We start from the raw sequence: 16028 nt of genomic DNA, 5'->3' as shown, positions 1-16028 counted from the left end.
AATGTTTATTCGTTTTTATATTCTTTTTTTATGGTTTTAGTTTTAGTTAACAATGATAACCCTGCAAAAAGGTGTTGCAGTTTAGTAAAGAGAACAGCAGCTTTCAGCTTTTGGCAGGACAGCAGAAAAGCACTGCCTTAAATCTCCTTTATTTCTGAGAGTGACAGGCAAACACCGATCATTGCATGGTTATAAAACCTTTGTCGCATGCTTCCTGCAATTGACTAATAGCACCTACAGATCAGTCCAGTGAGATGGCTTTATTCATCAAATCAAGTAAAAGCTGTTTTTCCCCACTTGAGTCCCACCAATATGAATCAACACAGAACGTGGCATATTTGTAATCTTTAGATACACTATAAAATGTCGCTGTAAACTTATAACAAGCAAGTCAAATATTCTCTTTCATATTGCACTAAGAGACGGTGTAGCATATTGGTCTCCACTTCTCCCATCCTCTTGGTTTCTCCTTTCTCAGGGTCAGCATAATACATTTCCTCTGTCTCTCTCTCTAACTACTCATCCATCCTGTTCTCTGTCTGTTTCCCTCTCTCTTATTGGCTTGTTCTTGCCACTCTTGTTGTGTTCAGTGGACAGGAAAGATGTTTCAACGGCAGATCAATAAAGACTCTAATCACACACCATTAACTCTCTCTTTCTCCTCTGTGCTCATGTCCACCTGTACATGCTCTAAATCGCTCTGTCTCTGTTTAAATGCAGTATCCCCTTTCTGCTCAGTTTCCCTTCTTTTATTGCTCCTGTCTTAAAGGGGTTATGATATGAGAAATCACATTTTCCTTTAAGTTTTGACATATAAGAGGTTTTTGTACCATTAAATCGTCCTGCAAGTTTCAAAACTTAAAATGTCCTCCTTATTATAAACAGCATTTAATCAAGCTCCAGAAACGGCTATTGTGGGATCTGTGACATAACACGGGCAAATATTTTTGCATATGACTGCCCCCAGAGCAAGACGTTGATGAATAATTATGCATCATTGCACCAAAGGCCCTGTCCACTGGCGTTCAGTCGCTCTCTGTCTACACCAGACATGAACGTTGCATTGTGTCAAAAGCAGACAGGACCCATTATAATCACTGACGCTTTCTACACTTGATTCAGTATACAGATGCAAGTTCAGATTTTGATGTGCAAGTTTTGCAAGTTTCAGATTTTCTCCTCACGCTTGAGCCACTCCTTTAACATAACATAAATCAATAAAAATTCATGTCATGACCCCTTTAAAAAAAGACCATGAGAGATCGAGTTACCTGATTTGGCGAGTTGTGCTTGCATGTCTTTATTTACAGTGTATTAATAAATATGGTGAGTGTTACATAACACTTTTTCTCATATATTTAAATACCTCTTACATAATCTGTAAGATGTTAAGCCTTAAAAATAGAAAACAAATTTGAAAACAAGTTTTTTTTTTAATATAGAAGATGAAGATTATTTTTTATATGAAGATGCTGCATAATAGATACTTACATATTATAAGAAGGCAATACTCAGTAGTAATCAAGGATATCAAATAATCACATTTTGAACAGAATAATTTGTGTAATTTTAGTATATTTAAATATCTACTGTAACATCATCAGGGCATAAACAAATTCAAAAATTAAAATAAAGTAAAGTAAAATATGTAAACAGTTGAGTAGAACTATTGGCTTTGTACATAGAATGCTTGATCAAGTCACAGTAAATGCTTTTACATTGTTACCAAAAAAATATATATTTTGAATAAATGCAGTTCTCCTGAAAACAAAATGTATCACAATTTCCACAAAAATAAAAACCAAGAACTTAAGAATTAAATCAGCATATGATTTCTGAAGGATCATGTGACACTGAAGACTGGAGTATAGTGACTGCTATTTATAATAATTATAATATACAAAGCAAGGTTCATGTAGAAAAGGTTCACTGAGTCTGGTGTGGAAGATCTTGACTGGCCTGCACAAAGCCTGAACTCCACTGAACATCTTTGGGATGAATTAAGATCACAACTGCACATAAATAGGAGCAAATCCCTGCATCAATGTTCCTTCCTCAAGTATGAAGCCTTCCTAGAAGATTGAAAGCTATTATAACAGCAGAAGACCAACCCCTTATTTATGTCCATGGTTTTGAAATGACTGTTAATGTTCAGCAAATGCTGCAATGACTATCCTCATTTCCTTTTCTCTCTTTTTCCTCTCTCTCCTCTTTAAGACAATGTTGTGCAGGGTTGTGTTGAGGCAGAAGGTACTTTAATAAATCAGCATGTTTTCTCTTCATCTTTGATCCTCTCTCTGTGAGTTTGCTGTGCTATATAAAGCCAAGCAGTAGGATGCTGTCTTTTCCAGTTCTCTATAAGTGCTTATAATGTTTCCATGCGCTTTGGCTTGTGTGGAGAAAAATATTTTAGGGGAAACCAGGGGCAATTGTGACATATTTGACATTTTCCTTAATAACTCACAGACTAAACTACAAATTTACATGCCGTGTCTTGGTATGAGAAACACGTGCCCAAAGCAGCGATACCACATATATAAAGAATTTGATCTGCCATGAAAAATATGTTTTCAAAGCAAACAATAACATGTTATTATTTTAAATAATATAAATAATAGCCTAATATATATATATATATATATATATATATATATATTAGTACATTATACTGATCCTATATTATAAGTACCAACTATATTGTCATTCATCAATCCACATAGTATCCACGTAGCAATTTTCACATTTTTTTTTATAAATTTCTCACAAAATTAAATGACCGCAATCATTTTTCCATCATTTTCTTTCAAGAGATAGTCCACCAAAAAATGAAAATTGTCATAATTTAATCACCCAAAAAAAAAAAAAAATACTATGGAAGTAAATGGGAACTAAAATGGTTTATTTACCAACATTCTACAAAATATCTTCTTTTTTTGTTCAGCAAAAAAATTATTTAAAAAAGTAAGTCATACAGGTTTGGAACAGCATGAGGATAAATAAATGTTGACAAAATGTTCATTTTTGGGTGGACTATTTCTTCATCCCTTTATCCTTTCCCCCGGTCTTTTCAAACCACATTTATGTAGGTTAGTTCACATACACACACATACATATCCACATTCACTCATGCACATATAAATAGTATTTTAATGAATGAATGACATAAAATGTCAAAGATGTCAAACATACAAAAAAGCTCATTTGCATGTGGTGTTCATGCTGTACATTCAGCTGTAAATAGCTGATAAATGTCCCCTGCACAAAATAGTCTCTCCATTCAGGCTATTATATACATATTTGTGCTATATTTATTCGCTGCATTTCTGCAGTACATGCCTTCGTGGAGAGAAGAAAGAGAGAAGTCGATTCAGGAGGAAAAGGACGATGTGTTTTAGACAGATGCTTAGAGCTGATGGTATTGATCTGAGCACTCATAACGGTGAAAGCTTCTAAAGACGGGCCAAACAAATTGCTGGCCATAGAAAGCAATTGTGTTACCGCACATTCACATTGCATCACACATACCGCATCCATTCCACAAGGACACGAGGGGAGTCGGCTTCATAAACTCATCTGGCTGACATTGTCTTCTTTACAGGATAATCCTGCCTGACAATATGTCTCCAAATTCTACCTCTCAGAATTTGATTTTGATGTCACTTTTTCGTTTACCAGAGGAATTAGAAATTGCTCAAAATCATTGTTATTTCAGAATTTGTCATTTTATATCATATAATGTAATAAGAATCATATGTAGATGTTTTTTCGTTCTGTGTAATAAAACCGCATTAGCGTTGCTGAAATATGCATGAAACGTAATCACAGCATTTGTGCACATCAGCCTTTAAGCAGTTCAACAACACTCTTATTCAGCTTTGAACATACAGTGCTCTCTTTAAATGTGCTGTAAAAGGATCGATAGCACTCTGAACCTGTTTCATTGTTATGCGTCCCTTCCCTTTCTGCTGTTTCTGGCTTCCTTCTGTACCATCACTATATGCTCCATAGACACAAAATGGTTCTGAAAATTGAGCGTTTACGATTAGTCCAGCTTGTGTTGACAGGTTTATGTCTGGCTGACTTGGAATGGCTTGTCTGAGCTTGTTTGCGCTCATCTAAAATGAATATTGGCTTGGCAACACATGGGCACATCTTGATTAAAAAAACGGCAGCTCATCAGAAATTAATACACCTGACCATCGAGGCCCTGTTGTCCTACTTTTGTTTAAATATTTAATGTAATGAAATGCATTCATTATTATAACATGTTGACCACCACAAAATAGTATATTTATAGGTGTTGAAGTTTTATTTTGCTTCAGCAATGTATAATCCATATTAACATAAAAATACATTTTTGTATTCGAATTTATTAGATTTCTTTCTCAAATCATAATTTTACCTTGAATACATTAAAAACTGGATTTGATGAAAATGAGATCTCATACTCTTTAATTAATCTATAGCTGTTTTAAGTTGTTCCTCATAAAATTAATTATAAAGCTCTACTGTTATTAAAAGCCTGTTGCCATGGCATCCAAAAAGCTAAAGGTTAAAAAGCCTATTTTTCTCTCCACATTACTTGCTTGCGTTCTCTTTCTGTCCCCCAGGAAAATTCTTGACATCTCAAGAACATCATAGTCCATCTTTCTCTACAAATAATCTGGACATGTGTTTTGCCTGATGACAGAATGTAATGAACAAAAGGTCAACACAGAATGAATAAGGTAATGAGTTATGAATATTCATAAGGTCTTTGCTGAATCAGAGTTCTGTGCTGTTTACCTCACTTAACATTTATGGCAATTCATGTTTTCTTTCTAAATCATGAAAAAAAAAAGTGTTAAACAAAAATACAATATTGCTTTAACATCAACCAAAAACTAAAGAAGCTCAATGTAATGTATAGTACTGTATAATGTACAAGTATGTCAACGGTTATTTTCATGGCTTCGCAATGAAAGAATGTGAATACATTAATATGTGTGTAAATACATTAATACTAAATTGTTGCTTAAAAATGCAACTATCTCTTTCTCATCCTCTGTCTGTTTAAGGGGTCCTTGGCATGAAAAGGCTGAAGACCTCTGGTTTATATGATTTTTGACAGATATTCTAACTACTTTAGAAGATTAACATGCAAGACATGCTGGTTGGATATCTGTGTGAAATCTCAGTATCATTTGCTGGCTGTTGAACGGTCTGTGGATCAGAGATATGAGAGCAGACCAGAGTGCCAGATCACTCACTGCCTTATCTAGATGGGCTAAAGTGTTGAGCCAGCATGACTGACATACAAATCAGATGACAAGAGCGCAATGTAAGCATGTTATATGCACATACTGTATAAGCCACAATCTACATGAAACAGCAATTTCATGGCTTCGCAATGAAAGAATGTGAATACATTAATATGTGTGTAAATACATTAATACTAAATTGTTGCTTAAAAATGCAACTATCTCTTTCTCATCCTCTGTCTGTTTAAGGGGTCCTTGGCATGAAAAGGCTGAAGACCTCTGGTTTATATGATTTTTGACAGATATTCTAACTACTGTAGAAGATTAACATGCAAGACATGCTGGTTGGATATCTGTGTGAAATCTCAGTATCATTTGCTGGCTGTTGAACGGTCTGTGGATCAGAGATATGAGAGCAGACCAGAGTGCCAGATCACTCACTGCCTTATCTAGATGGGCTAAAGTGTTGAGCCAGCATGACTGACATACAAATCAGATGACAAGAGCGCAATGTAAGCATGTTATATGCACATACTGTATAAGCCACAATCTACATGAAACAGCAAGAGAGAGAGAGAGAGAGAGAGAGAGAGACAGATAAATGTAAGATAAGCAGAAAGGAAAGAAAAATATGGTTTGTGTGTTCAATGCACTACTGTTCAAAAGTTTGAGGTCGGTAAGATTTTTTTTTGTTTTGGAAAGAAGTCTCTTATGCTCACCAAGGCTGCATTTTTTTGGATCAAAAATACAGTAAAAACAGTCATATTGTGAAATATTATTACAATTTTAAATAACTTTTTTTTTAAATACATTTTTATTTATTTCTATATAAAATGTAAATATAAATTATATAAGTTATTGCTGTAATGGCAAAGCTGAATTTTCAGCAATCATTCTGCAGTGTCACATGATCGTTCTAATATGCTGATTTGGTATTCAAGAAACAATTCTTACTATCATACTGTATATATAGAGAAAGTTGTGACAGTTCTGCTAACCATGATTTGGCAACCATGATGCTTTTCTCAGGATTCTTTTATGAATAGAAAGTTAAAAAGAACTGTATTTATTTGAAATTGAAATCTTTTGTAAAATTATAAATGTTTTCGTTGTCACTTTTATTCATTTTAATGCGACCTTGCTGCATAAAAGTATACATTTCTAAAAAAAAAAAATGTTTTTGAATGGACACCAAACTTTTGAATGGTAGTGTAGATTTATAAAAGACGATTATCATTTCATGCTCATGTCATTCTTTATGTAAAGCACAGATATATTTTACATGCAATTTCAATGAATGGGACCTTTACAGCTTCAAAAATAATGCAAAATTCAAAATAGTTGAATTTTTGAAAATTCAAAATAGTTGCATTTTTTTGAAAACTTCAAAAATAATGCAAAATAGCATAAAAATGGTCCATATAGCTAAAAATGTATATATTCAAAATCTTCCTCCTAACACTACTTGGTGTGTTCATGAGAGAAGTGATGTCCGATTGGCAAACAAATAGTTCTTTTGAGTAAGATCATTTCAACTAATTGATTGATCCAGTTCACAAAACCACTCTGAATGATTTGTTCACAAATTGACTGATCTAGTTCTAGATGACTCAATAATCCAGTTGCAGCAGTTCTCAGGACTCACAGAAAATGTCAGCAAAAGACTTTAATTTGATCTATTTCTCAACCACAGCTATTGTATGGCTTCAAACAGATATAGAATACAGTGCACAAGTGTATGGATCATCTTCACAATGCTTTGTGTGATGTTTTTGTAGAATGAGCACAAATTGGATGGAAAATAATCTCCCTATTGTGTTCCACATAAGAAAGTAAGCCATACAGGTTTGGAACGACATGAGGGTGAGTAAATTATGACAGAACTTTAATTTCTGAGTGAACAATTAATTTGAACTAGGCCTATAAGTGCGTAAACACTCTCAAATGGTGGGGTTTGCGATCGATATATGTACTAAAAGAAGATGCCAGAACGTCCTTGAAAGTCCTTTGAGAGTCAGTGTGTTTAACCCAAAGTAAAGGAGAGACACAGACTCTGCGAGGAGGAGTGTGTGTGCACTGAGGTGTGAATAATAAACACTAAAAATAGACCAGGAGGTGAACCTCCCATCCGCACCTTCACTCACTGCTCTCTTTATTGACCCCTCAAAATGCGCATCTCTTTATGCATGTGTGCAAATGGGAAAGACAGTGATACACGCATGGGCAAGTTTGCGTGCATGTAATTTGATTAGTATGCAAGACTGCAGCTTTGAGATCTGTCTCGTTCTTGAAGAAACACACTAAACGCTGTCCACTGATTCTCGCCTGACTGCTCCAAAATCTGCCTCCTGTTCCACCATCCGCTTCCAGCATCACTGTCTCTTCTCTCAACAAGTCAGTGTGCTCTGTTTGAAAACATCCATCCATCTCATCTTTGGCTTATGTAGTGGTATGTTGTAAAGTCTGATTCCTGGGTGTGAGTTTGTAGCAGAGCTATAATGCAGGAGGTGGAGAGGGCTCGACCCTCTGTGTCTCCACCATCGATCTGCCGGTAGATAAAGGTGGGCCATAAGTCATTCCACAACAGGCTTTGTCTGTTTTTACAGCTCCCTCAAGGCCAAGTCTGTATTTAGTCCAAATCACTGCCAAATCTGCTCCTCCTTGATAAAGAGAGGCCAAACAGAACGACGTTCAGCAAAGCAGAGTCAGGACCGACTTGCTGACATTAATTACAGTTAACGCATGGGCAGAATGGACGAGGTGAGAGGAACTGAATATTGATTCACCATATATTTTGGCTGGGTGGGTGCCTATGAATACTGTGCCTTCCTATCACTATATGCCTGTACAACACTTTTGCCAGGTAACAAAAATCTATCTATTTATCTATCTATCTGTCTATCTGTCTGTCTGTCTATAATACATTTTATTTAATATTACTGACTCAAACTGATTACATTACGTTAAACTAAATTATACTAAACTTGTACTAAATAAATTAGGTAAAATGTGGTGGAAGCAGTGCTATTAAGGGATAGTTCACCCAAAAATGAAAATTCTGTCATTTACTCACCCTCATGTCATTCCAAACACACAAGACTTTCATTCTTTTTCATTCATCAACAGGGACGTGCACAGACATTGAGGGGCAGGGGCTCAAGTGGAAAAAAGGGCACTTCTCATATTTATTTTAGTTTTTTTCTAAACAAAACGTTAAATATATTAGGGGTGTGCGATATTGACAAAAAACATATCTCAATATTTTCTGGGATTTTATCGATAACAACAATTAGACAATATTTTGCTGAGTGTGTTATTGTGCTGATATCTTAAGGACTACCATGGACAGCTGACTCCTAAAGTTTTTCATATTCTGCATATTCTGTGTGGTGTTCAGTTTACAGCAGTGATATAAATTAATCTTTTCCAATAAGTTTAAATAGATTTTTTACCTTTTATGGGCATTTTTTACCTTTTATAAAGCCATTTTTTCTAAAAGTGTGCATCATCTTTTCAGTCAAATTCTTAAATTGAATCCATCAGTTAGAATAATAAGTAATTTGGGCTGTTATCAAGCAAATTAAATCAGTACTGACAAAATTAATCTTTGCAATGCAGAGAAAAGACAGAAGCTGCATTAGAAGTGGAATTTAGATGCATTTACACACAGTTTAATGCAGGACATGAATGCATTTAACCTGCAGTTACAAATGCATTAATACTGTTTTGATATTTTAAACATAAAACCTTGAATACTGATATTTGATTTTTTTTTTTTTTTAATGAAGATACTTTAAGTGTGAAATTAAAACTGCCAGTAGGAAAACACAGAAGCTGCATTGGAAGGGGCATTTAGATGCATTTACACACTGTTTAATGCAGGACATGAATGTTTTTAACCTGCAGTTACAAATGCATTAATACTGTTTTGATATTTTAAACATAAAACTGATATTTGAAATTATATTAAAAAAAAAAAAAAATGAAAAGATACTTTTAATGTGAAATTAAAACCGCCAGTAGGTGGCAGCAAGTCACTGTTAATAAGTGAGTAATTGCGATTGAACTGAATCATTTAAACGGTTGATTCATTCAGGAACAAATCAGCGTCATGTTGCTCAGGCGCAAATTGGAATATTTGTTGGCGAAATAGAGCAAAAACAGTCAATATTGTGTCTAAAACGTAAGTGTCTTAATATTAAATTCTTGTTTATTGAACTGCTGTATAAAATCAATATCACATTTGTAATCATGCTGCTTTTTGGTGGAAAAACGTAAGTCTTCGCGTGATACTGATTAACTATATGAAATGATATAAATGTATACATTTCTGCCCCCATATCTTTAATTTTGTGATCATTCTAAATGCATTTGAATAGACTGAATAATGCAGTGAAAGAACGGGCACTGGTCTAACCTACTAGACTTCCTATTGCCTTAAGGGATAGTTCACCCAAAAATGAAAATTCTGTAATTAATTACTCACCCTCATGTCGATTCAAACCCGTAAGACCTTCGCTCATCTTTGGAACACAAATTAAGATATTTTTGATGGAATCTGAGAGCTGTCTGACGTTGCATAGACAGCAATACAACTGAAATGTTCCCAAGTCCAGAAACGTAGCAAGGAGATCGATAAAATAATCCATGTGACATCAGTGGTTCATCCGCAATTATACGAAGCTACGAGAATACTTTTTGTATTTGACCCTGGACCACAAAACTAGTCATAAAGGTCGATTTTTAGAAATTGAGATTTATACATCTATAGGAAATAAGCTTTCCATTGATGTATGGTTTGTTACAATAGGACAATATTCGGCCGAGATACAACGATTTGAAAATCTGGAATCTGAGGGTGCAAAAAAATCTAAATACTGAGAAAATCGCCTTTAAAGTTGTCCAAATTAAGTTCTTAGCAATGCATATTACTAATCAAAAATTAAGTTTTGATATATTTACGGTAAGAAATTTACAAAATATCTTCATGGAAAATGATCTTTACTTAATTTCCTAATGATTTTTGGTATAAAAGAAACATTTATAATTTTGACCCATACAATGTATTTTTGGCTATTGCTAAAAGTATACCCCAGCGACTTAAGACTTAAGAAGGTTTTGTGGTCCAGGGTCACATTTGCCTTTTGTCTTTTGGATAATTAGCTGTAAGCTGAATAAATAAGATTTCCATTGATGTATGGTTTGTTAGGATAGGACAATATTTGGCCGAGATACAACGATTTGAAAATCTGGAATCTGAGGGTGCAAAAAAATCAAAATACTGAGAAAATCGCCTTTAAAGTTGTCCATATGACGTTTTTAGCAATGCATATTACTAATCAAAAATTAAGTTTTGATATATTTACGGTAAGAAATTTACAAAATATCTTCATGGAAAATGATCTTTACTTAATTTCCTAATGATTTTTGGTATAAAAGAAACATTTATAATTTTGACCCATACAATGTATTTTTGGCTATTGCTAAAAGTATACCCCAGCGACTTAAGACTTAAGAAGGTTTTGTGGTCCAGGGTCACATTTGCCTTTTGTCTTTTGGATAATTAGCTGTAAATTCGAGGCACAGGTAGCTTAGTCTTTTGTTCATCATCACTCACCTCAACAGCAAGACCAACACAACTGGAAAGGGAGGGAGGGCTTCACTTCTGTGGCTTTCTGTCTGTCTGTGATGCGCATGCGCCGATCAATGTGCGCTACACTGCTGTGCTGCGCGCGCGGAGACGAGGAGGAAGAAAGGCATAGGAAACTCGACAGTCTCAACATTTCCCGACCCGACCTGATAGTTAGATTTTTTTATTTGTTTGACAGGGAAAGCTGTGCGCAAACAGAAACACACGCACACATATATACATTCATTTATTAAAAAAAAAAAAAAAACTCCCCAGAAAAAAAGGGCACTTTCTCTCGAGGAAGAAAAAGGGCAGGTGCTCAAGCCCCTTTTGATGTCTATGTGTGCACGTGCCTGTTCATCAACACAAATGAAGATATTTTTTATTAAACCTGAGAGATTTTTGTCCCTCGATTTAAAATCCACTGCACCAAACTTTGACGCTTCAAATATAAGTAAATTATAAATACATTTGTAAAAAAAATCTGTATGAATTGAGCAGTTTAATCCAAGTTTTCTGAAGAGACACAATCACCTTATTTGGTCAAGAGATTTAGTTTAGGTCTTTATTCACATATGTGACCCTGGACCACAAAACCAGTCTTAAGTCGTTTGGGTATATTTGTAGCAATAGCCAAAAATACATTGTATGAGTCAAAATTATTGATTTTTTCTTTTATGTCAAAAATCATTAGGATATTAAGTAAAGATCATGTTCCATGAAGATATTTTGTAAATTTCCTACCGTAAATATATTAAAACTTAATTTTTGATTAGTAATATGCATTGCTAAGAACTTAATTTGGACAACTTTAGCTTTCAGCTTCAGCTTTCAGATGATGTATAAATCTCAATTTCTAAAATTCCCTTATGACTGGTTTTATGGTCCAGGGTCACATATCAAAACTTATTTTTTGACTAGTAATATGCTTTGCTAAGAACTTCATTTGGACAACTTTAAAGATGATTTTCTCAGTATTTTGATTTTTTTGCACCCTCAGATTCCAGATTTTCAAATCGTTGTATCTCGGCCAAATATTGTCCTATCCCAACAAACCATACATCAATGGAAAGCTTATTTATTTGGCTTTCGGATGATGTATAAATCTCAATTTCGATTCAAATTGACCCTTATGACTGGTTTTGTGGTCCAGGGTCACATATAAACATTGTGTCTCTTCAGAAGACGAGAAGAAGCAGCTGAGTCCTTAGCCATCTTCAAGAATCGGCTAAAAACACATCTCTTCAATCTTTATTTGATCCTCTAACTCTAGCACTCTCTAATTCTATTCTTAAAAAAAAAAAAAAAAAAAAAACGCTACGTGTACTGCGTTAAGCTAACTGAGACTTGTTATAGCACTTGTATATCATTGCTCTTTTGTTGATTTTGATTGCTTCCATTGTCCTCATTTGTAAGTCGCTTTGGATAAAAGCGTCTGATAAATGACTAAATGTAAATGTAAGACACAATCTCTATAAGTATTTAGCAGCTCAATTCATAAGGATTACTTTTATAATGTCTTCATTAACTTTTTGAAGCATCAAAATTTTGGTAGAATCTCTCAGATTTATATCTTCATTTGTGTTCCAAAGATGAACAAAGTCTTATGGGTTTTAATGACATTGGAGTGAATAAATTATCACAGAATTTACATTTTTGGGTGAACTTTCCGTTTAAACTTTCAACTGCAATGTTTTATTGTAGTTCAGCAACAGAATAGAAATGTAAACTTGGTAATGCAAAGCATGGTAGCTTTTATTCTGTAAGTTTATTATCTAAAATACCATAAGAGATTATTTCTCAAAAGACGATCTCAAGAGTATAGAGTGTAGGGTTTTAGCTGAACAAGAGCTAAACATGTCCTACAAGTCAGTGCTTGTGACTTGATGCCACTTAATAAGAGAACAGGCCACAGACCACTGTTATACTCCTTATGTGTGTATTATGTAATCCTAATCATTCACACACCGGAAGCATGTCTGTTCATCACCATAACAACCTTTTCAGTCCTCTTCAGTTAATGGTTATCTAATATGATTGGGTGGGTTACTGCATTAACCGCCTAATAATACACGAGTGAGTCTAACACACTATGCTAATGTACTAGTACTAAATATATTCTTATGATGCTGCTAAGAGAATCTTAACATGCTTATACCACGAGGAAAACAGGGCTGTGGGTTTGATGGGTGTGGGATGGTGGAGCAAGGACCCTCCTCTTTTTTGACCCTAACAAACCCTTTCACCACACATCTGACGGTCACTCGTTCTTTTACTCATTTACTTGTAGTCAGAGTTAACTGAATTAGCCTTCTGACACTTAGAAAGGAGGACCTAAGCCGATTTCCACCAGCCAGCGATAATTGTGCGTGTGTGTGTGTGTGTGTGTGTGTGTGCGCGCACATTTATTTATTTTTTCTTTCATACTAAGCTTGTTCAGTTATAATTCTGGTTCTAACAATATTTTTCTAACAGGGGAATTGCAGCCATTACATCATTACATTTTTTTGCAGGTCAGCTGTGGTAAGATCTTAATGATCTGGTTTTAAATGAAACATTGTTTAAAATGACTGAATTATCCAGACTATATTAGGTTACACCAACAACAGATTGTTAAAGATCATCAGGCAACTCTTTACATTTTACAAATTACTTTTCTTTTTTTCCTTTCCTTTCCTTTTTTCAGTCATTTTAACCCTTCGGAGTGTGTGATGTTACCAACCTTTACCATTAAAGGAATAGTTCGCACAAAAATGACGATTTACTGAAAATGTACTCACCCTCAGGCCATGGATTCACTTGAGGTATTATTAAGGATTGTGTTATTGTGGATTACAGACTCATATTTTGGCAACGGTTTAAATTGGAAAAAAAACACCTTGATGGGGTTATTTCTTACAAACATGCATATTTTCACTTTAACATTATTATGTTAATTGACAGACTGGATTATTGTGATGTTTTTATGAGCTGTTTGGACTCTCATTCTGACGGCACCCATTCACTGCAGAGGATGAATTGGTGAGCAAGTGATGTAATGCTAAATTTCTAAAAATCTGTTCTGAAGAAACAAACTCTTGAATGACCTGAGGATGAGTACATTTTCAGCAAATTTTCATTTTGGAGTCCTTTACTTTTTATCCTCTTTTGATCATTCAACTGTCCTGTTTATACCAATGTAGTAGTACCAAGTACCTCTAAATTATTTTCTGATTCTAGAAGATCCAGTTACTGTAGGTAAAATGAAAAAGTCCACTGTATTGGACTTTGATATGTGTTTAGTGGGCATTTTAATAGGAATTTCCATAAAATTCTATTGTGGTTACCTTTAGGAATATTTACAAAAAAATTGTTATGTAATTTTTAAAATGCAAAAAAAAATAAATGAATTATGTAATTTTATTTAATTATATGAATACAGAGCAACAGCAGCAGGGATTTATACTAAAGACAGCAAGATATGTGTGAAAATGTGCGTGATGGGGGTATGTGTGTGATATAGTATGAATAATATAATGAATAACAATTCATTATGATATTCATACTATGTTTTATTTAATTTATTTTTTTGCTTATCAACAAATTGTCATTTACTTAGATCACTTTACAACAAAACCCTAAATTCATGGTGACATATGTGTAACATCTGGATTGGAATCATTGCTTTCTTGTTTTGAAGTAAAAAGAAACATGAAACTTTCCGTAGTGATTTAATAATGCATGCATCAGGGGGTTAAAGACCCATGCCTTATGTTTCCACACGCATACTTCAAGCCATTTCTGCAACCTCGCTTTATGAACATGGCAATTTAACACAAGCTTTGCAACTATACCCAATCCATTCCTGCGAGGCAGTGCTGAGTGATAAACACAAATTAAATGTTATCTTCATCAAGAGGCGACCCCAGAAAGACTCTAAAAATCACATCTCAGCAGTTGTGGCGGTTGCGGCTCATTGCAATAATGATGTGTATTATCATTCAGGCTTACCGTGCCATAACCGCTGCTCAGCACTTCTGCGCACAAAGAGAAACAGCCAACATGCCCGCCGCCGTGATTCTATATTAATGCGCTACAGCACGCGCTGTGCGCATCTTACAAGACGACAGGAAATATGGACATAATGTATCCGTTAACACTCAGGTCACACATGAAATATTACCACATTACCAGAGTGATTGTATAGATTCATCCACCGCCCAGCATCTCTCCATCTCCAAAAGAGCTACGGTTTGCTTCCATGCATCCCTTCTTCAATGCCAATATCATATGACTGTGCTCGCGCAGCAACCTGCATTACGAATGCCTGGTTTCGCGAATAAAAGCCTCAGAGTAGCGTTTCCCCTGCTTTGAGCAGATAACTTACTTTTCACAATGGCGAGGATGCAGAAGAGCGTCCACAGAGCCATCATATCAGCGAGGACGGGGAAGCATCTGCCGTGCGTGAACTGCTCTCTCTCCAGCGCGCGCGTGTGGTCGTGGGTATCGGAGCGTGACTTTGTCGAGGTGGACACGCGCGCTAGGGTTAAAGATATTTTCTTTCTTCTAGACGTTATTCAGTACCTGGCAGCCGCTGAACGCGTGGTTTTCCCCAGCGATGGAGTGGGAACGGTTTTATGAGCAGCCAGGTAGATGAAGGACTAGTCGCGGTGCGCGAAAGGAGATGCGACGAGATGACAGAAACGGCGAAGGGGAGGGGCGGGGGAGGCAAGCATAGCTCAGATTCCCCTTCACTACATCCGGTTACATAGAATGTGTTTTTTTTTTATCATCATAGGACACTTACCATTTCCTTTACAAGGTAATTTGGTCCACCTGAAGACTCGCAGTGCGTCTCAGAAGAGGCTTTTCTTTTCAGTGACAGCACATTCTGTGGAAATATCGAAACCAGTTTCTGTCTAAATATGACTTCAAAAGTAATCAAAATATTTGAGATTACAATTACAATTTCCACAATAAACTAGTCATGAAATGTGTAACTCATTCTGTTGTAGATCTACTTCCATCAAAATGGTCATCATGAAGTGGTGGGGAATTGCAAGCAATCACAGACAGTTCTGTTGCAGAGAAGTTCATTATATGAGAGGTGTGAATTTATACATTTAATTACTATATAGGTTCTCTATCTTAAACATATGCAAAACATATTTTGTTGAACA

General features: G+C 35.3%; 1 protein-coding gene across 2 annotated transcripts in view; it reads right to left on the bottom strand.

The window, feature by feature from the left end:
• LOC107677024 (neuronal acetylcholine receptor subunit beta-2-like) overlaps positions 1 to 15430 on the bottom strand; it is a 32903-nt gene extending 17473 nt beyond the window's left edge. For both annotated transcript variants that reach the window (XR_001632794.1, XM_016471804.1), the window contains exon 1: positions 15236 to 15430. Coding sequence is in view for 1 of the 2 variants with exons in the window: in XM_016471804.1 (XP_016327290.1) it covers positions 15236 to 15281 (46 nt within the window). In the remaining variant the exon portion in view is untranslated. The remainder of the gene's footprint in view (positions 1 to 15235) is intronic.
• Positions 15431 to 16028: the final 598 nt, after the last annotated feature.

Source organism: Sinocyclocheilus anshuiensis, unplaced genomic scaffold, assembly GCF_001515605.1.
Source record: "Sinocyclocheilus anshuiensis isolate Anshui unplaced genomic scaffold, SAMN03320099.WGS_v1.1 scaffold620, whole genome shotgun sequence".
Taxonomy (NCBI): domain Eukaryota; kingdom Metazoa; phylum Chordata; class Actinopteri; order Cypriniformes; family Cyprinidae; genus Sinocyclocheilus; species Sinocyclocheilus anshuiensis.
Note: the sequence above shows the minus strand (reverse complement) of the source record. Positions and strands in the feature narration are given on the sequence as shown.